At 45.6% G+C, this 26,924-nt stretch overlaps 2 protein-coding genes across 2 annotated transcripts in view; one reads left to right on the top strand and one right to left on the bottom strand.

Moving 5' to 3' along the window:
* Positions 1-1,925: 1,925 nt before the first annotated feature.
* RASL11B (RAS like family 11 member B) lies at positions 1,926-6,892 on the top strand. Its single transcript, XM_004382905.2, has 4 exons — positions 1,926-2,148; positions 2,793-2,849; positions 4,232-4,308; positions 5,354-6,892. The coding sequence occupies exons 1-4, from the start codon at positions 2,007-2,009 to the stop codon at positions 5,822-5,824; spliced, it is 747 nt and encodes a 248-aa protein (XP_004382962.1). The 5' UTR covers positions 1,926-2,006; the 3' UTR covers positions 5,825-6,892.
* Positions 6,893-15,276: 8,384 nt separating this feature from the next.
* Positions 15,277-26,924, bottom strand: part of SCFD2 (sec1 family domain containing 2) — a 547,542-nt gene continuing 535,894 nt past the window's right edge. The window contains exon 9 of the mRNA XM_004382903.3: positions 15,277-15,551. Coding sequence (XP_004382960.1) covers positions 15,459-15,551 — 93 coding nt within the window. The 3' untranslated portion in view covers positions 15,277-15,458. The remainder of the gene's footprint in view (positions 15,552-26,924) is intronic.

The following is a 26,924-nucleotide window of genomic DNA, read 5'->3' as shown; positions in this document are numbered from 1 at the left end:
AAGCATAGCAACGATTGTGAGGATAGTGGAGGACCAGGCAGTGTTTCGTTCTGTTGTACATAGGATCGCTGTGAGTTGGAACTGACTCGATGGCACCTAACAACAAGTTTGATTTTATAACATAGTAAAATTCAATTTTGATTTAAAGCATTCAAAAAGATGCAGTACACATTGGAAATACACTTTTTCCTTCTGACTCAAATGGCTAAGACTATTTTCTCCTAGTGATCTCCCTATAAGTCAAACTTTTAGTATATTTATTGCTAAGGTTGTGTGTCTTGCTAATTATGTTGACCATCCTAGAAGAATTGCTACCAAGGCAGCTTGAGATTGCTTTTTTATTTCCCATTGAATTTCTGCAAACGCCTAAAGAGGGTTCATCTTAAGAGTCTGTACTGGGTCAGCATCATAAATTCTGTCAAATACTCTGTCAATTTCAATGTAGGGTGGGGGTTGGGAGAGAAAGTAAATGCCTCACTTGTGTAGATAAAAGAATTTGCTTATTTTACATTTCAACTTTTAACGTTGGTGCAGACACAAAGTCACAGACATACGCCCGCAGGATAAAAGTCTCTGGAATATTTGGGGGCCCACAGGTAGGAAGGGTGAGGAGGAGAGGGTGGTGGGATGGGAATAAGGAGGTGATCAGCCAGAGTGTCTGGTGAGGGTCTTTTGCAGTCGGAGTTCAAACTGCAGAATGTTGCTTGGACTGGGAGTCCAGCCTGCCATTGAAGACCATTTCTCTGAGGAGGATGTATGGGGATGGAGCTTGAGATTTTTAAGTGCAGGGCCAACATCTTCCTTGGCACCAAGCCACATAACTTTGGCCTTCTTAATGACCAGAGATTAAAGTGCGGGTCCTTTCAGGTTTCTGCCTCCGAAAGGAGTTAGTATCACAGACGCTGCTGCTGGGGTTAACTGTTTTCTTTCATTTTCACAGCTCTTGGAGGAGCTGTGACTGTGTGTGAGGCGCTAGGAAGCGTGCTCTACAATTACTTCTTGCTTTGGCTCTGGGTGTGCTGTACATTCGACCGACAGTGCGTTCACGTGAGCTTGCCAGAGCCAGAGGACCTGAGTCTAGAGCAAAATGGGTGACATTATCTTGCCCCAAAGTCAAATGTCACATCTCAAGGGGATGGGAATGGGGTCTCTGTCATGATTGCAATTGTACCCAAATCTGTGGTCCGGGATGCCACCCCAGATGCACCCAAGACAACACAATCACGCCCCAAACTAAGGAGACAGGAAAGCATCCAGTAGCAGGACTGGCACCCCCCCGCTCGGGCGCTCACAACCTCGAGGCCCTGGCCGGCGGCGGGCAGGTTTCCCCCGGATGCCCTGAGAGCCCGGGAACGGCAGGATGGGATGGGGCCGGGACGCAAGAAATGCCAGGGAATCGCTCTTGGGAGGTCGGGGTGGCCGGCGCACAGCACCCGCGCGGGCGAGCCGGCAGAGAAGTATCTAAGCCCGGCCAGCGTGGCTGGCGCTTCCCCCAGGCCCGGCCCCCCGACCAAGCCCCGCTTCCTGCAACCCGAGGCGCCGCGACTCCGCAGCCACAGCCTCTGCCCCGTGCCCGCACAGCAGGACCTCGAACGGCGTCCGCCATTGGCTGCACGGTGAGCTTCCACCCGCACGTTGCTCCACTCAGGCCACTGCCCCGTTTTTCTCCGAGCCTCACGGGGCCCCCCACTGCCTCCGGGCGCCCCCAGGGGCCCCGCGCGCGCGGAGCAGCGCCGGGGGCGGGGCCACGAGCAGGGAGCCCCGGGATTGGCGGCGGGCGGCGGGGGGCGGGGCTGGCCCGGGAGAAAACAGCGCGCGCAGCCGAGTGCAACCGCAGTCCGGAGCTTGAGCCAGCCTGATCCAGCACGAGCCGTCGTGCCGTGCGCTCTTGGGTACTTTTGACCGCGAGTGTCGGGCTAGGTCCTCCCTGTCGCTCCCGCGCAGTGCTAGCCTCCTCCCGCCCCACACGTCCCGTCCGGCGCGCTGCAGCCCTGGTCGGAGCGGCGATGCGCCTGATTCAGAACATGTGCACCATCGCCGAGTACCCCGCCCAGGGCAGCGCTGCCGCCGCCGACTGCTTCCTGGGGGCCGCGGGCCGCCGCCTCGTCAAGATCGCCGTGGTGGGGGCCAGCGGCGTGGGCAAGACCGGTGAGTCCTCGCGCTCTGGCAAGAACCCGCTCATCTCCGGGGCTGGACGTGGGCGACCCTCTCTGGGAGTTACGGATAAACGAGGCGTGTGGGGGAAGATGGAAGCTGCAGCTGGACCTCCCACCCCCCTCCTATAAATCCGCTGGCGCTCCAGGGGGGGACCTTAGCCATCATCGCTTCCAACCCCCACCTTCTACAAATGAGGGTACTGGGATTCAGAATGGCTAGGCGACTTTCCGGCACCACCCGCACAACTGGAATCAGAACTTTGTGGTTTCTGAGCCTCTGGCAGTGCCTAGCACAGAGAGGGAAATCGGTGCATGTAACCCCTCCTGGAGGTCTTTAAGGTTAGGAAAGACATTTGTCTGCTGAAAGGCTTAGGTGTGGTTCAGCCGGGCTCAGAGGAGGGGGGTGGGCCAAATGACCTTTCCAGCTGGACAGAGCCATAATTCACGGTGCCTTCCAGCCCCCTCTCCCTTGTCTCCGAAAGGAGGGTCAAGGAGCTGCAGCGTAGGAATTTCACTTGGTGGCCCTCCATGGCTTTTTCTGTGAGAATTGGTTTCCGGGTCAAGAGTGGGGTAGTGGCCAGTCTAACTTCTTGTACCACGGTTCACCCTTTTTGGTTTCTCTTTTCTGACCTACAGCTTTGGTGGTGCGCTTCCTTACCAAACGATTCATCGGTGACTATGAAAGAAATGCAGGTGAGGAAATGCACTTGAGGAAAATATTATCAACTTCTACCGGAACTGCTGTTCCCATTTTTCAATGCCTCCTAGGCAGGTTCCTTCAGAGTGACAGTCTGAGCATTAGGATCTGGCCACTTTAAACTTTGCATGCCCCTCATTAACCTCCCCCGCCCCCAATAACTGCCATCTAGCCTCATTCCATTCCAAGCCCATTCATCATTTTATCAAGTGCTTGAAAGTATTCCCCTTGGTATGTTTTGACTATAGGGACCCCAGTTGGAAGCACCTTTTGTATTCAAGAGCCTCTCCTTCCAAAACACTCCTGCAAAAGTCATAGAAAAAGATGGCCAGCTCCTCCCCCCACCCCCACCCCTCTCCCTCTCTGCTGGCTGCTGCCTTTCAGATGTGACCTTTTAAAAGCAAAGGCCAAAGGACAGCAGTTGTAAACCTAAACTTCTCTTAACAAAGAAAAAATAACTAGATGGTGGAATTTTAGGAGGAGTTTCTGGATAAATGAGAGGGCAGGTATTTCAAATCCCTATGGTTAGGAATAGCCACTGGAGAGGCTTAGAAGGCTTTCTACCTATGCTCTGTTAGTAAATTGCTGAGCTCCTCTGATCACATGCAGCACCTACAGGAGATTATTTGGGATGAGCTGTGTAAGCCATAGGGAGACCTGATGACACAGTGTTTAAAGTGCTCAACTGCTAACCAGAAGGTTGCAGTTCGATCCTGCCAGCTGCTCTGAAGGAGAAAGATGTGGCAGTCTGCTTCTGTAAAGATTTGCAGCCTTGGAAACCCTATGGGGCAGTTCTACTCTGTCCTGTAGGGTTGCTATGAGTCAGACTCGACTCGAGGGCAGTGGGTGGGTTTTATATAAGCCATCCCCAGATAAAACATGGCAATCTTCTGCTTTCATGTGGATTTGGCTATCATTATGTCACATTTTTATTCTACTTGTCAGTGTTGGCTCTGCATTTACCAAAATATTTGCTTACCGAGCCATTATATCTAATAGCTAAAATATAAATTTATGTCGAGGAGGGATAAAGTACTAAAAAAAAAAAAAAAGAAATCCCACATGTGTTGAGCAAGAAACTATGCTCCAAGGACATACTTTAAATATGGAAGTTCCATTTAAAAACAAAGCAAGTTTCAAAAAAACTAACAAATTTTGCCATGGTTTTAGTAAATCCACTAACATGGGGTTAAAAAAAAATTCAGTTTTTAAAAAAAATCTGAAATATGCCCATTAAATAGAAATGAACTATATTTTTGTGCCTTTGGTGCAGGCTATATTTTCTTTTGTAACTCAAACAAAAAAACCCACAACAACAGTGTTTTAAAGGTTATGCAAAAAAGAAGAAACATGATCTTTTTTTCCTTTGCCTCCATAGGTAATCTCTATACCAGACAAGTCCAAATAGAGGGTGAAACCCTGGCTATTCAGGTTCAAGACACTCCAGGTATTCAGGTGAGAAACTCTTAAGATATGTGATGGATCATGGGGGAGTCTGCTTGGCTGTAGAATTGTTCAGTTGTTCTCAGAGTTATCTTGTGCCTAAGGAGGAACGACATTTGGCGAGTCAAGTCTAGACTTTTGCATGTTGTCTGACACTTCAATTATATCTGGCTGCTGGTCAGTTGTAGCCAATGGTTAATTTGGGAGGTTTAGCTAAAGGGCAGAAATCTTCCCCTAGGAGTATTCAACACATCAGGAAAGGCCAAATTGGATACACTTGAAACTGGCAAGGTTTTCCTTCTCATGGCTAAAAAGGTCAGTTTTACATTTGTGTCTTTGGAAAGTCCTCCTTTCAAAAAAAAAAAAAAGAGAGATTGTGTTTAAGGGCCAGATTGTTCTCTGTGCAGACATATGTAAGCTTGCATGTGCAGAAAATCTGCAGAAAGGCGTGGTTTCTCCTGCCACAGGATGGATATGGTTCGTTGGGCGTGTGTTGCATAGTTGTGAACTGAAACTCTAGCCCCAGACTTTCAGTGGTTGTGAGATGATACAATTTTTAACACTGTTGCATCAGGTACAAAAAAATAAATGTATCAGTAGTTAAAAATCAACATCAAGTTATAGTCTCTGATACTTGGAATCACTTTTATATTTTGGAAAGTTATTCTGTAGACAAAAGAGCCCTGCTATTGGTCCCCCCGCCCCCCGAACTGGGCAGTTATCCAGGTTTAAATGCTTCCAGCTCCTATCTTTACTTCCCCAGACTTACTGTCTAGCCAGTTAATTTCCCATTTTGTGCAACTACAAAGTCTCTCTGCATGGAGTTCTCTGCAGGTCAATTTTCCACTTGAGTGTGGTGAGCTGCACTGTTATTTATTCCAGCTCTGTGCAGCTGGATCAACATATTGTCAAGAAAGCTGAAGTGTGTGGGCCTATAACTTGTTTATGGCCTGTAACCTGGCATTACTGTGAAGGGCTCTTTTGAATTCGCTATGTAACCACGCCAGGGCCCTTTGTGGCACTCTCTGCTCACCATACCGTCACACCTCTCTTTCAGGTCCATGAGAACAGCTTGAGCTGCAGTGAACAGCTGAATAGGTGCATTCGCTGGGCTGATGCTGTGGTGATTGTTTTCTCCATCACTGATTACAAGAGCTATGAACTCATTGGCCAGCTCCACCAGCACGTCCAGCAGTTACACCTGGGCACCCGGCTGCCTGTGGTGGTTGTGGCTAACAAAGCTGACCTTTTGCATATCAAGCAGGTGGATCCTCAGCTTGGACTGCAGCTAGCCAGCGTGCTGGGCTGCGCGTTCTATGAGGTGTCTGTCAGCGAGAATTACAATGACGTGTACAACGCCTTCCATGTGCTGTGCAAAGAAGTGAGTCGCAAACAGCAGCCCAGCAGCACACCAGAGAAGCGAAGAACCTCTCTCATCCCCAGGCCCAAGTCACCCAACATGCAGGACCTGAAGAGGAGGTTCAAGCAAGCCCTCTCTGCCAAAGTGAGGACTGTCACCTCTGTCTGAAGCAAGGGCACTCTAGGGGGTTTGGTCTTCCCAGGAAGAGGGCCTGAGGTTCATCCAAAGCAGGAACGTTGAATGCTGGTAGTAATTCATGGTTCCAGAAAGGGCTGGAGCAGAGAGGCCAAGAGGCCCTGTGGAACTGCTGCGAAAAAGGAAGCATTGTTCTGAGTAGAAGGACAGAATTGATGAGGCTTCGGTGAGCCCACCAAGCCAGGCTCTGAGTATGTGAAATATACTCTGTGTCTTTTCCTTTGGAGTGGGGAGGGAGACATAATCGCTTTGGTTTTTGTTCTTAACCACCTTGTAAATGACGATCAGTTGTAGTGTCATAAAATACATTGATGTGTTTTACAGTGGGGATGAAAGAACAGATTAGGCATTCACATGCTTCCCCCCTCCCCTTTTTTTCCTTTTTTTTTCCCCCTTAAAAGGAAGAATTGCTTTTGTTTTATGATTTGCATGTCTGGAACACTATTCCTTACCGAATGCCTCTCTAACCTGAAGGATACCTAGGTTTCTTTCTTTAAAGAACAAGGAGGAAAATCCTCCTTTCCAAAAAAAAAAACAGGTTGTGTGTAAGGGTCAGCTTATTCTCTGTACAGATATATGTAAGCTTACCCATATAGAAAGTGCAGAAAGGCATGGTTTCTCCTGATACAGGATGGGTATGGTTCGTCGGGCATGTGTTGTGTAGTTGTGAGTTGAAACTCTTCAGCCCCAGATTTTGAGTAATTGTATAATTTTTAAAACTGTTGCATCAGGTACAGAAAAAAAAATGTATCAGTTGATTTTGGTGTGATTTGTGTAAACAGCTCATGGCAATGACGTTGGGTTGCTTTCTAGGCCCAACTGAGTCATGGCGATGGGTGGCTAAAGTACAAAAACACTGTCTGACAGCAAGTGAACAGATGCGGGGGCTACCCCACCAAATCCCCTACACAGATGCACTTTAAAAAGCCACTTGTGCTTTGGCTTAAACTGTAATTAATTTATTTTATGTACAATAAATCCTCATTTCAAAAGAGTAGACATCTGATTTTTTAAATAATTCATTGTTGTTGAAAATATACACAGCAGAACATGCACCAATTCAACAATTTCTACATGTACAATTCAGTGACGTTGATTACATTCTTCAAGTTGTACAACCATTCTCGCCTTCTTTTTCTTAATTGTTCTTCCCCCATTAACATAAACTCACTGATCTGTGTCTAACTTTTTGAGTTGCTGTTGTCAATTTGTTCCTGTATAGATAGTTCTTAAAAAGAGCCCAATGTTCAAAGACAGACATTCTTTACTGATTAGTTAAGCTAAATATTGTTTGGTTTAAAGAAGACTTTGTGGGGATATTTTTTAAGGTTTAAAACTTATTTTAAGGCAATAGTTTCAGGGGTTCATCCAGCTTTAATGGCTCCAGAAAATATGGATTCCATGAGAATTTGAAATTCTGTTTCTCATGTTTCCTCTTTTTGATCAGGAGTCTTTTAAAGAATCTTCGATCAAAATGTTGGTGGTAGCCGGGCACCATCCAGTTCTTCTGGTTTCATGGCCTGACTTGGTTTTTATTGAAATGTTAGCCTTTTGCCCTTCAGCGAAAGTATTATTTAGTATATTTATTGGGCATGTTGAGTCAGGCATTATGCCTTTCAAGGGTTATCTCTTAAGTCACACAACAAACCAATGCAGTATATTATTCCCATTTTATAGATGAGGAGACAGGCTTACACAGCAAGTTAAATAACTTGTCAAAGGCTGCAGCCTACAGTAAGTGGCGTAAATTGTAATTTGTGCTTTATATTCAAGAGCAGCATACATCATTTTCCTTCAGGGTCCCCCAGGAAAACTTAAGACATGTCTGGCTATACGTTTTATGCTGTTAGGACATCTTTTAGCAAAGCCTTCAAGGTATTAACATCTCTACCCAAGATTACCGCTTCTGCATACATGCTTTATTTGGCAAACCTCCTCTTTAGGTGTGCTGCTTTCAGAAAGTTCACCTCATTCTTATGTAGAAGCTTGGAGCTGTTCCAGGAGCCACTCCCATGGAGCATTTACCACAAGTATATGCGTTAAAGCTGCCAGGCCTCTCATCTGCTTTCATCTGGGGCTGGAGGGCCTTTCATGCAAGCTGAGTGAGTCACCATCTTTATGGGCAAATAATCACACCTTACATTTGTTTGAGTAGTGCTTTCACATACCTGTGCTCAGTTAATCCTCAGGATAACCCTGTGAAGAGGGTGGGGGAGGAGAATGGGGAAGGTATTACTACCATTTACAGATGAGAAAAACAGGCTCAGAGTTTTGAGTGATGTCATGTTCACACAAAGGACCTGAATCTATGCCTTCTGACGATATCTATGTTCTTATTATTCCTTTATAAGGAGCCCTGGTTAGCGCTCAGCTGCTAACCGAATGGTTGGCTGTTAGAACCCACCCAATGGCTCCATAGAACAAAGACCTGGCAATCTGCTTCCTTAAAGATTACAGCCAAGAAAACCCTATGGGGGCAGTTCTACTCCATTACATGGGGTCACTATGAGTTGAAAATGGACTCGATGGCACCTAACAACAACAACAACATACCTTTATATCATTTCATATGTAAGATACTGCTGCCTATGTGGGGCCCTGGGGCCACAGGACAGCAGCCAAAATGAATACCTATTGAGGGCCTTCTATGGTATGGTGCCAGGCTTTCAAATCTGTTTTCTCACTGGGTAAATATCCTGACCACTCTCGATAGGGCTTCTGGTGATGTCCCAAATCTTCTTCAGATGGAGGGTAACTTTTTACACTTCAAGCCTAACCTGACCTCTGAGAAGAGCATGTGGGTGGGGTGGGTGAGGGTGGGAGACACATGTGATTAAAAAAAATCTCAATTCAAAGACAATAACAAGTATCTCCAGCGTCTTGAGTCTACTCACTTTTATTTCTATTCGTTCTATGTGAATGTATTAATAATGTGCAGTGAGTAACAGGCTAATCTTTATATACTTAGCAATGCTCTTTTACCCATGTTCTGGAATTAAACAAGATAGCTTCCACATGGGCTCTGTCTTGCAAAGGTGCTGAGCAGGACTTTGCTTCCACTCTTTATTAGTGTACTGCTTCCCCTATTTCCTTTCCATCTGCTCCACAAGTGTGCGAACCTCTCGTGTAGGTTTCTCCCGTTCCCTTGCTGAGCTGCACCCTGACCCTCCTGACCTCCCGATCTCATGCAATAACAGTTGCCCCTCACCTCCCATCCCTGACCTGGACTCAATCTCTCATACTTCACCTTAAACTGGCAGGCTGGAAGGAGTCTCAGCGCTCTAGTCCCTCCAGAGAACATAAAGTGGTTTGCTCGGCATTCCAGGGAAAGAGAGACGAGAGTCTAGGCTGGAAACCACCCAGTCCAAGTTCTGTTCACTATCTCAGCTGGCTTGACTTCTAGAAAACACCACGTTGTCTTCTCGTGAATTACCTTCACGTTTCACTATTTTTGTTCATTTTTCATTATTAGTATCTCTTCATTTAATCCCTGTTTTTTTTAAAATAGTTTTATTTTTTAGAGGTAACTGGGTGGTACAAGGAGCCCTGGTGGCACAGTGGTTAAGAGCTCGGCCGCTAACCAAAAGTTTGGCAGTTCGAATCCACCAGCCACTCCTTGGAAACCCTATGAGGCAGTTCTTCTCTGTCCTATAGGGTCGCAGTGAGTTGGAATCGACTCGACAGCACCAGGTTTGGTGTTTTGGGTGGTACAAACAGTTCACTCTCGGCTACTAACTGAAAGGCTGGTGATTCAAACTCATCCAGAGGTGCCATAGAAGAAAGGCCTGGTAATCTGCTTCCATAAAGACTACAATCAAGAAAACCCTATGAAGTAGTTCTACTCTGTAATATGTGGGCTCACCATGAGTCGGAATTGACTCAACAACAACAGGCTTAGTTTTTAGGTTATATTTTTTAGAACAGTTTTAAGTTTATGAAAAATTGTGCAGAAAGAACAGAGAGTTCCTATTACCTCCAATCCTGTTTTTTATTTGAATTTCTAAACTACAACCACCCCTCTGAGAGACTCCCCTCTCCCCCTAGGTAGGGAGACACCTCCTCTGTCACCTGGGAAAGCAAAGGCAGGGATGTATATGTTGGGGAGAGGCGGAGAAGGGAAAGGAATTAGAATTTATTGAGCATTTACAATGTGCCAGATTATAAATTACCTCCTTTAATCCTCTGAAGAATCTTGTGAGGAAGGTACTACCATTTCCATTTTAGAGATGAGGAAACTGAGCCTCAGTTTACTAAATTACCTGCTTAGGGCCACACAGGTAGTAACAATTATTGCTTGTCTGGAACACTAGTCCTTACAGAATAGTGTCCTATTGACAGTTTGTCATAATTTTGTGAGAGAATTTCGTTGGTGCTCTCAGCAGTAAAAACCCACATTCAGTGGGTGTGAAGTGCTAGCCGCTGTGTTAGGGATGGCTTTCCTCTTATATCAACCCTTTCAGGAGGTAAGTACCATTATGATCTGAATTTTCCCAATATAGATGCTGAGATCCACAGTTCCTGAGTGGCAGAGCTGGGACTTGAACCCAGAGAAGACCTCAGGTCCGTTTCTAACCACTGCTCCTTTGCAGGGAGGCGGAGAGTCTGATCCAGGGCTCCCCTAACCGCTCCCACTCCAGTTTATTTATTGAAAACCTATGTGCCAGGCATTGTATGAGGTGTTTGAAATAACTGACTTTTTCTCCACAACAGTCCCACCATGCATCTTTGGTCCCCTTCTACAGGCGAGGAAAAGGGCAACTCAGAAGAAATGAGTAACTGGTCCAGTACGTGGCAGATCTAGGACTCCACCCTAGGGGCGTCTGATGCCCTGGCCTTCTGCTTCCCAACTCTGACTCCTCTAGGTAAAGCACCACCGTGGACCACTCATCTACTTGTAGGCGCTGGCCCTTCCTGCCCTGACCCACGGTAGCTTTCCTGCTTCCCTCAGTCTTCCTTTTGCTGCCATAGGCTTGCGGCTCCTCACTAGCCCCAGGCTCCCCTCGCTGCCACGGCCCACATCTGCTGTTGTCATTAGCTGGAGGCTCACTGGCTTCCAGTCCCAGCTCACTAATAAAGACGTGCAGGCAGGGGCAAAGGCCCCATCACAGCCCGTCTGTCTCAGAACCGGATCCATGTCTGTTGTGATGTCTGGCTTTCGAGTTTTCCTCCCTGTCTCAAATCAAAAACATTCGGCAACTCTCCAGCTGGCCTGGCGCTGCGCTGTGCGAGATGGCGAGACCTTCCCGGAGCTCCTGGGCTTCTTGCCGCGTGAGGCGTTTACAAGGCGCCGATCCGCAGACCCACTAGCCCCAGCCAACTCCTAACCCCGGGTTTAGGAGCTGTGGGTGTATTTATAGAGATCTCCGTGATTTAGGCAAAAATGAGATTTCTACCTTCATCTTACACTCCAAGGGTGAGAAAGCAATTGTGTTTTCTGGGCAAAGAACACATCTGTGGGCAAATCCCTCACAAATGAGCAGTTGGGTAACTGTGATCTTGACTGCGTGGAGGGGTGTACCCCAGTGGGCTGCCCAGCAGGGTCTCTGACCTGACTCAAGACAGGTCCCTCAGGGAATGGCCCAGAAGGAATTATAGGGCTTGTTCTGGTTATAATAAATAACCCAGGAAAACTGGTGTTTTTTGCATTCTTTTTAGGGTCTAAAAAGAGAAGTTTCCAGAAAGTACGTATTGTCCTGATTACTCTTCTAAATTTGGTGGGAGGAGAACAGGATTAGGGTTATTACTGTTTTTGGCAAGACCCCAGCCACCACCCTACCACCCTCATCTCATGTTCCCTTGCCAAATACTCTGCAAACACTCCATCATTTGGTTTTGTCTTTTTACATTTCTTTCAAAACAGAGATGGAGTTTCTGGATGTTTCTTGGGCAGGGACTGCAGGCAACACTTGTAATAGTGGATTATTCGTTGTTGAGATTCTGTGTCTGGTAACCAGGGTAAAATAATAGCAGTCTTGGGGAGAGCTTGGTAGAATTCCTTGCTATTTGAGATACTGTTGTAATGGAGGGGCTGTGGTGTAAACAGTCTTTTCATATGCCCAGGCCTTCTGGGGATGACACTTGGCTGATGCCTGGCCAAACACTTTGCTGTGCCAGCTATGTTTACTGGGAAGTGGACTCCAACAGGAGGGTTTACAAAGGCAGAAGTCAATTGCTACAAAGTATTTACACCTCTATCAGTTGTGTTTATAAAGAACTGCCTGTGAAGTCCTTGGGAGAAGGTTTGCATTTGTATGTGCTTGTCTTGGCTCTGGCCAAGCCAGGGCTTAGGTGGTAAACACTCATGCTGACAACTGAGAGCGACGAAAGCACCACTATCCAACTCAGCCTAACCTTTCAGGTCACCTTCAAGTGGCGGACATCTGGTGGAGAAAAAAAAAAATCACTTTAGAATCCATACCGTTGGATGAGGTTGAAATGGTAAAGGTGTCAGTCTTGGAACCTGTACAACTACTTTGTGGCTGACTCTGATGGAGAAGGTTCCATTAAAGACATATGGTCCTGCGTGAGCAATCATCACATTTTTTACCAATAATGGTGACTCATAAATGGTCTTGGAGCCCCTGGGTGGTGCAAATGGTTAACGTGTTCAGCTGCTAACTGGAGGTTTGAGTCCACCCATAGGTGCCTCAGAACAAAGGTCTGGTGGTCTACTTCTGAAAAATTAGCCATTGAAAATCCTACGGAGCACAGTTCTTCTCTGACATACAGAAGGTCACCATGAAGTCAGAACTGACTCAAGGGCAACTGGTTTACTGGTTTAAATGCTCTTAGTGAGCTTGTCACATGCCATGTTCTGATTGCTTTACATGTATTAACTCCTTTAATTGTCATAACACCTTGATGCAGTAGGTACTATCATTCTCCAATTTTTATAGAAGCAGCTGAGACCAAGAGAAAGTGAACTACTAAGTGGAGAAGATGAGATTGGAGTCCAGGCATTGGATTGGGCTCCTGACACTGCGCTCCTAACCTCTGGGCTATTATATTATCTCAGAAGTCTGTGGCACTGCGGTGTTACTTTACCTCCATCTTCTCATCTCCTTGTCCCCGCAAGAGCGCCTCCAAATTTTCTCTCCATTTGACATTATTCTCCTGTTGATACTTTGTCATAATTCTGTGAGATAACTTTGTTGGTGCCCTCGTAATGAACACCCACATTCACTGGGTTTTAAGTGCTAGCAGCTGTGTTAGGGATGGCTCCCTCTCATGAGGTAGGTGCAATTATTATCTGAATTTTACAGATGTAGACAGTGAAATCTACAGCTCCTGAGTGGTGGAGTTGGGACTTGAATCCAGAGAAGACTTCGGGGGCCCAGTTCTAATCACTGTTCTTTCGCAGGGTGTAGAGAGTTTGATCCAGTGCTCCCCCTAGCTCCTCCCACTCTGGTGGCAGTGAGTACAAGAACAAGCCAACACCAGCCAGGCTCCAGGAGGCTCCTCCGTGGGGACAAAGCTCCATGTCTTGAGTCTCTTGTCTTTTTCGTACCTGTCCAAGGCCCTTTGCAGGATTTATATCGAGTTTCCATTTTGTGCCTCCTTTTTAATCAAGGAGACTCCTGCTTTCTTATTCAAACCAACCTCTGGTGATTACAGACTTCTTCCAGCTCTTCTTTTCTCCAAACCTTTCCTCCAACCAGTGACCACGCAGATGGAACAAGGTGATTATCAACCAAACTTTTGACAGATCCCTCCACAGCTCAGAGGCTGCCTTTGGCCACATTTAATATAGTATTGAGAGCATTTTCAGGGCACAATAACTGCTTATGGATAACATTTACAATCAGTAACATCCTCCTTTTCTCATTTCAGATTAGACGCTTTTGAATATTCATTTTAAATAAAAAACTAACTTGTAAAACTACAGTTAAAGTCACAAAAGTAATACACGAATACATTTCTTAGCTCTCCCATTCTATATTCCTTCTCTGAGGTAATCACTTGTTAGCAGTTTGGCTTGTATACTTCCAGAAAGTTTCCTTTGCATGTAAACACATGGTTTAAAACTTAACCTTGAATAGATACTGACCTAGGGCCCAAGCATCAGGAGGAGTACCAGCTGCTCATTCTGTGAGTACCGCAGAGTCAGGGATGTGTGTGGCTCGTTCATCACCTCATTCAACACAGATCCCAGCAGCATGTCTGGAACATGACAGGTGCTCACCCGATATTTGGTGAATGAATGAATGTAGATGAGTCAAGTAACAGGTTACTTCTTAATTTTTTAAATTTTATTTTAGAAAATAGTAATTTTCTCTGCTTTAATTATGATTTCTCTTGAGTGGCTGTAATTTTCTTCCTTATTCAAAATCAAGGCTTCTAGATTAGCAGAATAAAACAAGTATCAGAGGTCTCCCATATTTAAGGACCATGAAAGAATTTGTGTTGGGTGGAACACATACTTGGGCAGGAAAAAGAACATCTGTGTCTATAAAAACCCTGCTTTGATTACATCTCAGAATTATTTCCAACCTCACAGTTTGTTTGCTTTTTTCCCATAAAATAACAGTGTTTTGTAGAGAATTAAAATCAGAGACACTTGACTGTTTTGGTTTACATTTTATTTCCTCCACCTGTTTAATCCACACTAGAAACTTTTCAGTTTTCTCTCTTTATTACAGACTTCTTTTGGGGATACTGGAAATTTCCATCAACCATACACCTACAAATGTGTGGGTTCCAGGCAGTTCATTTTTTTCCACAGTTCTTATATAATTCCACTGGATGCATCTAGGTTTTTCTGTGATGGCCAGGAGAAAAATTTAGACTTACAGAAAAGAAAGCTTTATATTTCAATACAAATTTGAAATCAAAAAGGTCAGAGGGATTGGGGTTATAACTAGACTCCCTGAGACCAAATATTTCTTATTAGGGCCTTCCTTTGGGAGGGGAGGGAAATTTGCAACAGCTCCCCAATCCACCTCTCTCCCACTAGCGTTCCAAGCAGCCTGGCAGCCCTGCGTGGTGAATGAGCTGGAACAATGAGGCCCTTTGTTAAGGCGGGACAATTTACAATGTACTCAGACTACCAGTGCTGCCCTGGCCACTACCCCTCCCAACCCTGCCTTTTCAGAAATGTTTCAGATCAAGAGAGAAACAAAGCCTCAGACCCTATTTATATGTTCCTTTCTCGGTTATATAATCTTAAGAAAAACCAAGTTTTCCTCACACTTACCATCATCCTAACATATGTCTAGTTTCTCCTCGAGCAACTTCAAATCAGAAGATCTGTAATCTACCAACACTACTTGCCAAGAGGCATTTATTTAGAATTAATGAACTTGCAGGTGGTATCAGGAAGATTACAAGTAGAGGGTTCAGGATAAGTGAGAATTATCACTCATCAGGCCAGCTGAAAGACAGCTTGACATCATTTAGAAAAATGAAGAAAAAAAATTTTTGTTTTGAAGAATGCAGCAATACAAGCAAAGTACCTCTCTGCCTAGTTATTAAGACCGTTCAGGCCGAATTCAATCATACCCACAATTAGTAACAGGAGCATTTTGGTTTGGGAGGCATATCTTGAATGGTGACAGGCAATAGTATTGGTATTTCCAGCTCTGGTAGGTCTTATCTCCTTCGCAGGTGCTCAGAAGCCAAGGTCTGGATGCAGCCGGTCAGTTGCAAATAGCAACTCAGGAATGTTAAGTGGTTTCAGGAGTCGTGTGGACAGCACAATGACCTACCAACAGGAGGGGGCAAACACACCACAGACAATTAGGGAAGCTGATCCCAGGTTATTAGATGATGGGAAATAAAAATGCAAAGAATTTCTCTGGGGGAAGATATGGAGTGGGACACAGTGAAGAGAAAGGCAGACAGCAGCAGGTTGAAACCACCTGGTGCTAGTTTCCTGGATGGAGGGAAGGTGCCCAGTGTGGGAAGGATGGTGTGTTGTCTATGAACGGGGTACTAAGAATGGCTGAGACTGGCACTGGGCGTATTTGACAGGCTGATCCCGGCCACTGCCTTGCAGCTGAATTGAGTATAATCATCCCGTGGCTTCACGAGCCTCAATACTGAGTTGTCTCCCTTTTTCAGGGAGCATTTGCTTCTCCAGGGAGTATGTGAAGTCACACACGAGAGGTAGATACTGCTGTTGTTGATGATGATGTCGTTGCTGTTAGGTGTTGCTGGTCAGTTTTCGGCTCATAGCAACTCCATGTGACAGAGTAGAACTGCTCCATAGGGTTTTCTAGGCTGTAATCTGCATGGGAGCAAATCACCAGATCTTTCTCCTGTGAAGCCGCTGGGTGGATTAGAACTGCCGACCTTACTGTTAGCAGGTGAGTGCTTAAGTGTTGTGCCACCGAGGCTCCAATGATGATGATAAAAAAAAAACAAACCCATTGCCAGTGAGTCAATTCCAACTCATAGAGACTCTATAGGGCAGAGTAGAACTGCCCCATAGGGTTTCCAAGGAGCAGTTGGTAGATTTGAACAGCTGACCTTTTGGTTAGCAGCCTGAGCTCTTAACCACTGCGCCCCCAGGGGTCTGATGATGATGATAGCAGCTAATATTTATCAGTTCTTATGTTATGCCAGGCACTGAAGATTATCTCATTTCACTTCCATTTACTCCTCATAACAACCTTATGAAGTAGGTATATTTATTATTCCCATTTTGCAGATAGGGAAAATAAAGTATAGAAAGGTTATGGAACTTGCCAAGGACACAGAGTAAGTGGTTGAGCCAGGATTCTAACCCAAGCAGGCTGGCTCCAGTGTCCAAGTGCCTCTCTCGTCACTTCTCTGTCATCAAGGGTCAGAGTGTGGCTGCTTTACTCTAATCTACCCTGGACCTTTGGGCCTCTCTGGTCTGAAGTTGTGGTGGCCCTTCTTGCTTCCCTCAGTCTGGACCTGTACTCTGGGACAGATTTCTCTTTGCAATATTGAAAGAGTTTGTCCTCCAAGGCTGAGCTGGAAGTGTGATTGATGTGCTTTGCTAAGGACCTGGTGAAATTCTGCACAAGCAGATATTTTACACATACTAGGTGAAAAGGTAAGGAGCCCTGGTGGCGCAGTGGTTAAGTGCTTGGCTGCTAACCAAAAGGTCGGGGGTTTGAACCCACTGGTGGCTCTGTGGGAGAGAAGACCTGGTGATCTGCTTCCGTAAAGATTACAGCCTTGCAAACCCGGTGGGGCAGTTCTACTCTGTCCTATAGGGTCGCTATGAGTCGAGTTCGACTTGACGGCAACAGGTTTAGGTGAGGAGCTATGATGCTGAACAGGTTTCCGCGGAGCTCCCAGACGAAGATAGGCTAAGAAGAAAGGCCTAGAGATCTACTTCTGAAAATCAGCCAATGAAAACCCTCTGGATCCAAACTTCCAAGATCTACTTCTGAAAAATCAGCCAGTGAGATCCCTAGACCACAACGGCCTGATCCTGTTGTGCATGGGGTTACTGAGAGTCAGGGCAGACTTGACAACAGGTGAGGAGGTGACTGAGGGACACAGGGAGGGAGATACTAGAGTCAGAATTGCACAGCCCACCACTTGAGTGTAGGTGATTCCAAGGCCACAGAGTGACTGGGCTTCACCTGGAGACACTGTCTGGCTGTGCTTTCCGGGAGCAGTGCAAGTTGACACCGCACACTGGCACAATGTTTCCCAAGCAAAGTTGTCCCAGGTGTCATCAGACAAACGAATTAACTAGCTCCCGTTTCAACTAGCTCACTGGTCAAAGGCAGAGTCCACACTGCAATGCTGAGGAAAGGAGGATGGGGCTAAAGTCAGGGGGAGGGAGGAGAGAAGGAGGCATTTTATAGTTTTTATTTTTTTGTTGTTGTGAAAGAAATGAGGGTTATTAAAAACAAGCATTAGTCTTTAGAGGCATATATTTTTTAAAATAGATTCCTCAACCTCTTTGGAATTGAATCATATAATCAGAATAAAATATCTTCTTTATTTTACAAAAATGTGAGAACTCAATTCCAAGAAGAATGTATGACAATTATGAGAGGCCATTGCTCTTAAGAGTTTAAGGAGCTCTTCATGCACCCCTCCATCACCCAGCCAAGATCCCCTTCGTGCAGCTCCTCCTTCCCCTGCAATACACAGCCCTTGGGTATGGCCGTTTAAAAAAAGGCCTTTTTAAAAAAGCATTGGTCTTTAGAGGCATCTATTTTTCTTGCTCTTGAAAGAGGAATTATCTTAAAAAATGCATGGTTAATGTCAGCCAAGACATACTGGCAGAAAAAAAAACACACTGAAATTTGTGCTACACATTTTTCCTTGAAGGCCATGTGTTATGGATTGAAATGTGTCCCCCCAAAATGTGAGTCAACTTGGCTAGGCCATGATTCCCAGTATTGTGTCATCTGATGTGGTTTTCCTATGTGTTGTAAATCCTACCTCTATGATGTTGATGAGGTGGGATTAGAGGCAGTTGTGTTAATGAGGCAGGACTCAATCTACAAGATTAGGTTGTGTCTTAATCCATCTCTTTTGAGATATAAAAGAGAGAAGTGAGCAGAGAGTCAGGGGGGCCTCATACCACCAAGAAAGCAGCACGGGGAGCAGAGTGCATCCTTTAGACCCTGGGCCCCTGTGCTGAGAAGCTCCTAGACCATGGAAAGATTGATGACAAGGACCTTTCCCCAGAACCAATAGAGAGAGAAAGGCTTCCCCTAGGGCTGGCATCCTGAATTTGGACTTCTGGCATCCTAAGCTGTGAGAGAATAAACTTCTGTTTGTTAAAGCCATCCACTTGTGGTATTTCTGCTATAGCAGCACTAAATAACTAAGACGTCATGTAATGAGAACTTGAGGACAGTGAGTGAATATTATTGTTAGCTGCTGCTGACTCAGCTTAACTTAAGCACAACTGAACGAAATGCTGCTTGGTCCTGTCCCATGATTAGTTGTGGATAGGACCCTTATGATCCATAGGGTTTTCACTGGCTGATTTTCGGGAGTGGATCACCAGATCTTTCTTCCTAGTCCATCTTAGTCTGGAAGCTCTGCTGAAACCTGTTCAGCAACATAGCAACACGCAAGCCTCCACGGACAAACAAGTGGTGGCTGTGCATGAGGTGCATTGGCCAGAAATCAAATCCAGGTCTCCCCCATGGAAGGCGAGAATTCTACCACTGAACCACCTCTGCCCTCGCGTGACTGAATATTAGCATACCCTTAGCATCCTCACATACTCTTTACCTGAGGACCTCTCACTTGTCCACACACAGTTTACACACCATTTAAATAAGTGGTTCTGGAGAAGGTTTTTCTTTATTCCAGGTTTTCTACACCTAACCTCAGAGGTGACTGAGAATGGGGGCTACCATGCCAGGCTGTGCTGTCAGTCAAACCCCAAGTCCACCCCAGCTCCACTGCTGATTGGCAAACGTCCTGGAAAGTCACTTCGCTTGGAGCCTTACTTGTCTCATCTGTCTCAGAAGGAAGATTGTCCCTACCTCACAGCATTGCAGCAAGGATTACATAAGGTTCTGTACAAAGAGCACAAAAGGGGATAGGTAATTGTTAGCTGCTGTTTTATGTGTTTTTGTAATTGGATCTTTGACCTCCTTTCTTCTGAGTCTTATGAAAGCTAAGAACTCATTAGAAAAATACACATATGTTCGTATACACATTTTGAATATAATTTTAGGGGAGGTCCATGGACTCCCTAGGGATTCACAGACCACTAAGAAAACCCAAACCAGTTGCTATAGAGTTGATTCTACCTCGTGGCGACCCATGTGTTGCAGAGTAGAACTGTTCTATAGGATTTTCATGGCCATGACCTTTCGGAAGTAGATCACCAAGACTTTCTTCCGAGGTGCCTCTGGGTGGATCCAAACTGCCAACCTTTTGCCACCCAGGGACTCCTTCATAGACCATAAGAATCCCTTATTCATATATGTTTAAAAATATATAAAGACAAAAATCCTTCGTGCACACGGTGGAAGCAGACTCTTCTGAGCCAGTAGAGGCTAGTAGTAGCTAATTTATCCAAAGTCCGTCTCTTCTCCCCCTGACTTACCACCACAGCCCCTTGCCCCCCGCCAGTCGTTTTGGTCCTTAGTTCCAGTGCAAAGATGGGGGATTCTTCTCTGGCTGTGGTGAGGGCAAGCATAAGGGCTAAAGGAATCTCCGAGGATGCTTAAGCCTTGCTGGCAAGTTTGAGGAACTTGGAGAGAAAGGGCTATAGGCTCAGTTGATGCCAACACTTCTACAGCAGCAAGAACCAAGTCAAAATAATTTATCACTATCAGGTCATGTGCTGGGCTTCCAGCCATGGCTGACAGAGACCACGGACATGAAGACCAGGCTCCTCACACATAAACAAGCAGGTATTTACACAGCACATCAGCCTGAGGCTGCTGAGGACTAAACTAGAGGGTGTTTGGGGCCTGCTCCATGGAAAGGTGAAAAGAAACAAGATAGAAAACTGAGGAGGCTCATGGATGAAGTAGGTTAGTGGGCCTTTGGAGGAAGGGAGAAAGAACTCAGACCAAGGATCCTTGCCAGGTAATATAGTGTGGTTAAGAGCATAACCTTAGGACTGTCCAATTTTAGTTGGACCCCAGCTGGGTGACCCTGGAGAAGTTGCTTAATCACTCTAAGCCTCAATTTCCTCATCTGTAGAGTGGAAATAATAATATCCATCTCATATGATTATTACGAGGATTAAATGTAGACATATTTAATATACTGACAGGACCCAGAGGGGCTTAAAATGGCAGCTGCTATTGCGTCATCATCATCACCATCTTCATTATTCGGCTGCAGTCTTCTATTAAGCTCCTGGCAGTCACTGGAGCTGATGTAAGAGAGGGTGTGGGGAGGGGAGGCACAGCTGCCAGAGCCATCTTCCCCAAGCCATCTGATTGAATCACTCACTGGCTTAGAACCCTTATTGCCTTCCCACTGCCCTCTGATAAGCCCCCAATCAGCCACTGAAAACCCTACAGAGCACAGTTCTACTCTGACACACATGGGGTCACCATGAGTTGGAAGTGACTCCACTGCAACTGGTTTACTGGTTTTCTTAAGAGGACATTCCAGAACTTTAGAATCTGATTGCCGCTCACCACTCCACACTCTGTCCTCCTTGCCACTACACCCCCTTCACCACTAGTTCCCCATTCCAACCCCACCCCCAGTCCCAAACCCATTGCTGACAAGTCGACTCCAACTCAGAATGACCCTACAGGACAGAGCAGAACTGCCTCATGAGGTTTCCAAGGCTGTAAATCTTTACAGAAGCAGACTGCCACATCTTTCCCCTGTGGAGCGGCTGGGGGGTTTGAACTGCTGACTTTTTGGTTAGCAGCCGAGTGCTTTAACCACTGCACCACCAGGGCTCCCCATTCCAACCACCCTAAACTGTTTGAAGTTTTACAACTGGAACTTGGGGGCTGCTTCTCTGTCTGGAACATGGGTTCCCCCACTCGTTGCCTGAAGACCTCTCACTTGCCCTTGAACAATCTGCTCATACATCACCACCTCCAAGAAGCCCTCCTGAACCCTCTCTACCCCAAGGCTGAGTATGTCGCCATAGCTGTTTGTGTCTCACTGTATTTCCTGTTTCCTTCACGGAGTCTTTTCATTGTTTCTTAGCATAGTGCCTTATCTGTAGCAGATCCCTGATATAGGAAGTTAGTGAATGATTGAATGAATGAATAAATGAACAAGCACAAAAAGACAATGAAGGAGGCAGTGAGTTTAGCAAGAGACAGCAGGAAGTTTTTCACTCAGGGAGGCTCTAAAAAAAGATGATCAAATAGCTCTGGTTAATTTGTCTCAAACCGATTCAACTAAAAACCTCTTTGTTTAAGCTTCCTATTTTAAAGAGCAAGTAGGGTCACACTGCCAGCATTTCATATACAATGTAATAGTTGATGGTTCTTTTAAGCATTTTTACATCTTATACATCTTTTGGTATTCAGACTGCTTTGAGCATTTTCAAGATTTCTCAGCCCCTTCAACTATGGGCAATTCTGTATTATTTGGCTAAAATATAGTTCTTAACCTTCTAAAAAATAGGCCAAAGAAGAAAAAAAGACAGCTGAAAATGAAAAAAGAAAGTGCTCAAAAGAGTCTGCAATTGGCCCATCAGATATAAATTTTATCAATATCCAGAAAACCAAACCCATTGCTGTCAAGTTGATTCCGACTCATAGCGACCCTATAGTGACCCTATAGGACAGAGTAGAGCTGCTCCAATAGGGTTTCCAACAGGCAGCTGGTGGATTCACACTGCCAACCTTTTGGTTAGCAGCCATAGCTCTTAACCACTGCGCCACCAGGGCTCCCTTTTATTAATATAAGCCTGTTGTCGTTGAGTCAATTCTGACTCATAGTGACCCTATAGGATGAAGTAGAACTGCCCCATAGGGTTTCCAAGGAGTGGCTGCTGGATTTGAACTGCTGACTTTTTGGTTAGCCGGTGAGCTCTTAACCACTGCGCCACCAGTACCCACCACTGCACCACCATATAGTCCTCATCAAATGAGTGATATTAGGCAAACTGAACATCAAAGAATTCCTTTTGGAGAACTGGCCATTTTTCAGGCAACAGACAGCATGGATGAAAATGTCCATGGATGAGACTCAATCGCCGCTCGCCGTGACTGTTCTCTTTGTATGTTCGAATCCTCTCCCTGTCCTTTTCATTGTCCTTGCTCTTTCTCCTTCAACTCTCTCCTTGCTTTTCTTCTCAACTCGCGCCTTAGGCCTGGGTGCCATTCAGGGTTAAAGAGTATGCTGACCTCAGTCCTGGCCCATCAGCTCCTGACCGCCCAACTCCAGCCGCCCACAGGGGGCGGAGGCCCGGCAAAGGTGGTGAACCTCTTTCTTAAGCCAGAAGAGTATAAGGCGCTCCCAGCATGCTCAGAGATCTGCCCATCCTGCCGTACCTGCTCGTACCAACTACTGGCCAGACACCTCCCACAAGAACAACCAGAGAGGAGAGAATCTTTGCTGACAGTAGACAGATTTTACACCTAAACATGAGGAACAGGGTATTTAATTCATACAAATTTTCTTTGGACAGCCTGAATTACATTGTAGCTGTTGGACAAGTATAGTTTAGCTGTCAACAAAGGTTGCTAACTGCAGGCAATCTCATCGTGACAGTATTTGAAGATGCAGCTCATTAATTAACAACAGGCCTCTTGGACTAAGGAGAAATATGTAATCAGAAGCATATTCTGGATGACTGTGAGATGCGGGTGGAGGATACCAGAGTTCCCCAACAGCCACAGGACCAAGGCCCTAAAGCAGCCTTTGGGACTCCATGCAGGTGCTCTGCTCCAGCAGGAAGAGACTTTGTTCTCAGGTCTGCCCGGAACTCCTGCACAAGCATCCCAGCCCACAGAGAGTGACGGTCCTCTCGGCTTTCTGCTTCTCTAGGCTCTCTCTGTAATTTGTAGGTGCCAGAGCCTTCCTGTTCTATTTCTGCTGAACACAGAGGAAGCAGAACAGCCTAGGATTTAGATTCCATATCCTTCTGATTTCTAACATGGAGACCCGGAAAAGAAATAACAAAAAAAAAAACAAAAAACCAGTTGCTTCAAGTTGATTCCGACTCATGGCAACCCTGTGTGTGTCAGAGTAGAACTGTGCTCCACTGGGCTTTCAATGGCTGATTTTTGTAAGTAGATCACTAGGCTTTTCTTCCAATGCACCTCTGAGTGGATTCAAACCTCCAACCTTTTGGTTAGCAGCTGAGAGCATTAACCATGTGCACCATTCAGGGACTCCATTGGAAAGGAGTAGGGGATAAACGTCTCTTTTTCCTTTTATGTTATTTCTTTTAAACTTGGAAGACGCTTCCCAGTAAAAGGAACCCACGTAGGCACAGTGACTAACATGCACATTCATCCATTTGATGAAATATTCTCTGAACACATGTCATATGTGTGGTACTGTCCATCTTCACTTGCACACGTACATGTACACACATACACACACACACACACACACACACACACACACACACGCTCATACGCCTATGTTAAACATTAACCCAGTGGGACAGTGGAGTAAATAAATGTACCTGATCAGTCATGATCAATCCTCACTGCAAAACTTATTGTGGACCATTTGACCTGCTTTCTCTTGCCCTGGTGGTTAGCGTGCTATACTTTTGAGGATCTCCTAAAGAGTTGGAAGAGTCCCTGCATGGTCCAACAGTTAACACACTCAGCTGCTAATTTAAGGTTAGAGGTTTGAGTCCACTCAGAGGTATCTCGGAAGAAAGGCCTGGTGATCTACTTCGGAGAAATCAGCCACAGAAAACCCTATGGAGTACAGTTGTACTCTGACACACATGGGGTCACTATGAGCCGGAATCTATGGCAACTGGTTTTTAAAGAACTGGATGTGTGAGATTTCAGATCATCTCATCACCTCTGTCCCTTCTGATTTTTTTTTTTTTTTAATGTCACCCAACTCCTTCTTCTGGGTTTCTCATCAATTTCAGAATAACCTGCAGCCAGGTTTAAGAGTCAGGATTTAGGTATCCTTGAACTCCTAAGGCTGTATGCAAAAATGAGCATATTTCAGGGTCTATATATATATTTTTTTAATCACATCCTCACTAAGTGTTCAACTCCAGAAATGTAGTACTGCATGACAGCATGTGTGCGTGACATGCATGTGCCCAGGGACAACGGGGGATGACAAGGTCAACTTGCCCATTTGGTCTTCCTCCTCTTCCTGAGCTGACCTCTCCCTGTATTTTTGTGAGGGTCCCTCCCTGTTGTTTTCTTCCCACAATCACAGGCTTCTGCAGGCCTCTCTGCCTCCCGTCCAGCTACAGAGCTCAGCCCACCAGGCAGTGAGTAAACGAGGACACAGAGCTGGTGTCGGGCACGTGTGCACCAAAGCCCAGGGCAGCCGGGAACATCTCCTGCCTGGTGCCTGTGGCTGTTTGGAGCATGGGGTGGAGAGAGCTGACCTCCTTGACCCCACTTTTGTAGTCAGAAAACAGTGACTTCTCCAGCTTGACCACTTCCTATATCACCGGCACATCCTCTAACAGCCAGGGGCAGAGAGAACAGTGAAAATGTGCCCTTTTAAGAGTAGGTTAATACTCCTATAGGCCTAGCAAGGAAGGAGCTGAAGCTTGTGGTGAGAATATGGTTTCTGGACTCCAATTTTTCATGCTATTCTTGTCATTTTTTGTGAAAGGGAACCCATTTCTGGGTGTGCCTCAAATGGATTCTATCAGTTTCCTTTGAATAGCGAATCCCTGCATAACCGTCAAATCTCAGCTCAAATTCTTTCTCGTCCGTCAGGTTGTTGTTGATAGGTGCATTGAGTTTCGACTCACAGTGACCACATGTGACAGAGTAGAACTGCCCCATAGGGTTTTGTTGGCTGAAATCTTTATGGAAGCAGATCGCCAGATCTTTCTCCCATGGAGTCGCTGGGTGGGTTTGAACATGCAATCTTTCTGTTAGCAGTCGAACGCTTAACTATTTGCACCACCAGAGCTCCTTCATGAGGAGCCCATGCCATGTAAGGTAGGCCCCTTCTCCTCCTTCTGGTCACTTCCCACCACAGCACCCACCTACGTCCTCTATGGCACTCATCACTGGCTGGAGTTTCCTTGCTTATTTTCTGTCTCCCCCTGTTAGGATGGAAGCTCCATGTAAGCAGGAGCTAGTCTGGCTCAGCCATAGCTCTGTCCTCAGCATAGAGAACAGTCCTCAGCACAGGGCAGATGCCCAACAAATGTTTGTTGAATAATCCGTTAATCCAGTTTGATAGAGATTATTGTAAGCTCCTGTACTTTGGTCCAAAAATCACCCTCAAATATATAAATTGGGAAGATATAGATGAATAGCAATTGATATAAAAGACAAAGTGGTTTTGTTGTTGTTGCTGTTAGTTGCTGTCAAGTTGGCTCCGACTCATGGCAACCTTATGCATAACAGAATGAAACACTGCCCAGTCCTGTACCATCTTCAAGATTTTTAAAATGTTTGAGTCCATTGTCATGGTTATAAGCTCAGTCCATCTCATTGAAGTTTTCCCTCATTTTCGCTGACCCTCTACTTTACCAAACATTATGTCTTTTTCTAGGAATTGGTCTTTCCAGATGACATGTCTAAAGTTTTAGTTGTCCATAATTTCAATGTGAATCAATAGGTTGGTGTGATTTCTCGAAGAGCTAGTTTTATCTTACGCCGCAATAACACAAGTAAAGCTTCTAGTATTCAGGATTTGATATTCAATAAATATTGATGAACACCTCCTAAGTGCCAGACACTGTTTGAAGCACTGGGAATACAATAGTTAAAAATGTGCAAAATTCTTGAGGCTGGAGGGGAGTCAGCAAGTAGAAGAACGGTAGGAAAAGAAGCCCTAAAGGTAGTCAGGGGGGAGATCATGTTGGGCCTTGAAGGCCGTGATATGGAGGAGGAGGAGGAGGAAGAGAAGGAGAAGGTAGCTCCAATTTCCTCTGGACTGATCAGTCCACACCAAGGGTATGGCTTTCAGTTCCAGTTGAGCATGAGAGAGGGAGCCCAACACGGACAGAGAAGCCTCTACAACAGTTAGGGGAATCTGATCCATGTCATGAGGGGGTCAGTTTTAGTCACTGAAGATATTCAGTTTGGAGAAGAGAAGACCTGGAGCAGGATGTGGGAGCTATCTTCATACTCCTGCAGAACTGTCATATGGAAGAGGGATGAGCCTTGTTTGTTGGCTTTTAAATTCTGTGTGGCCTAAGAGCTAGAACCACCACTAATGAGTGAGAGCTACAAGGAGGCAGATTCGGGCTTTATTTAGGGGAGGCATTCATAACAGTTGAAGTCCTCCAAGACTCAAGTAGGCTGCAGTGGGAGGAGGCAAAGCCTCATCACTGGAGATGTTCAATAGGCTGGATGTTAACGGCAGGATATAAGTATTAGATACGATGTTGTTGCTGTTATTATTGTCGAGTCGGCTCTGACTCACGGAATGAAACACTGCCTGGTCCTACGCCTTCTTCATGACCATTGGTATGTGTGAGTCCCTTATTGTGGCTATTGTGTGTTTTGAGTGACTTCCGACCTAGGGGGCTCATCTTCCAGCACTATATTGGACAATATTTTGCTGT

The sequence above is a fragment of the Trichechus manatus genome, unplaced genomic scaffold, assembly GCF_000243295.1.
Source record: "Trichechus manatus latirostris isolate Lorelei unplaced genomic scaffold, TriManLat1.0 scaffold00101, whole genome shotgun sequence".
NCBI classification, from domain to species: Eukaryota; Metazoa; Chordata; class Mammalia; order Sirenia; family Trichechidae; genus Trichechus; species Trichechus manatus.
Note: the sequence above shows the minus strand (reverse complement) of the source record. Positions and strands in the feature narration are given on the sequence as shown.

Coding starts and splice junctions, on each gene's coding strand:
- RASL11B (XM_004382905.2), top strand. CDS start 2,007: ATGCGCCTGATTCAGAACATGTGCACCATCGCCGAGTACCCCGCCCAG. Junction 2,149..2,792: donor CAGCGGCGTGGGCAAGACCG/GTGAGTCCTCGC, acceptor TCTGACCTACAG/CTTTGGTGGTGCGCTTCCTT. Junction 4,309..5,353: donor AAGACACTCCAGGTATTCAG/GTGAGAAACTCT, acceptor CCTCTCTTTCAG/GTCCATGAGAACAGCTTGAG.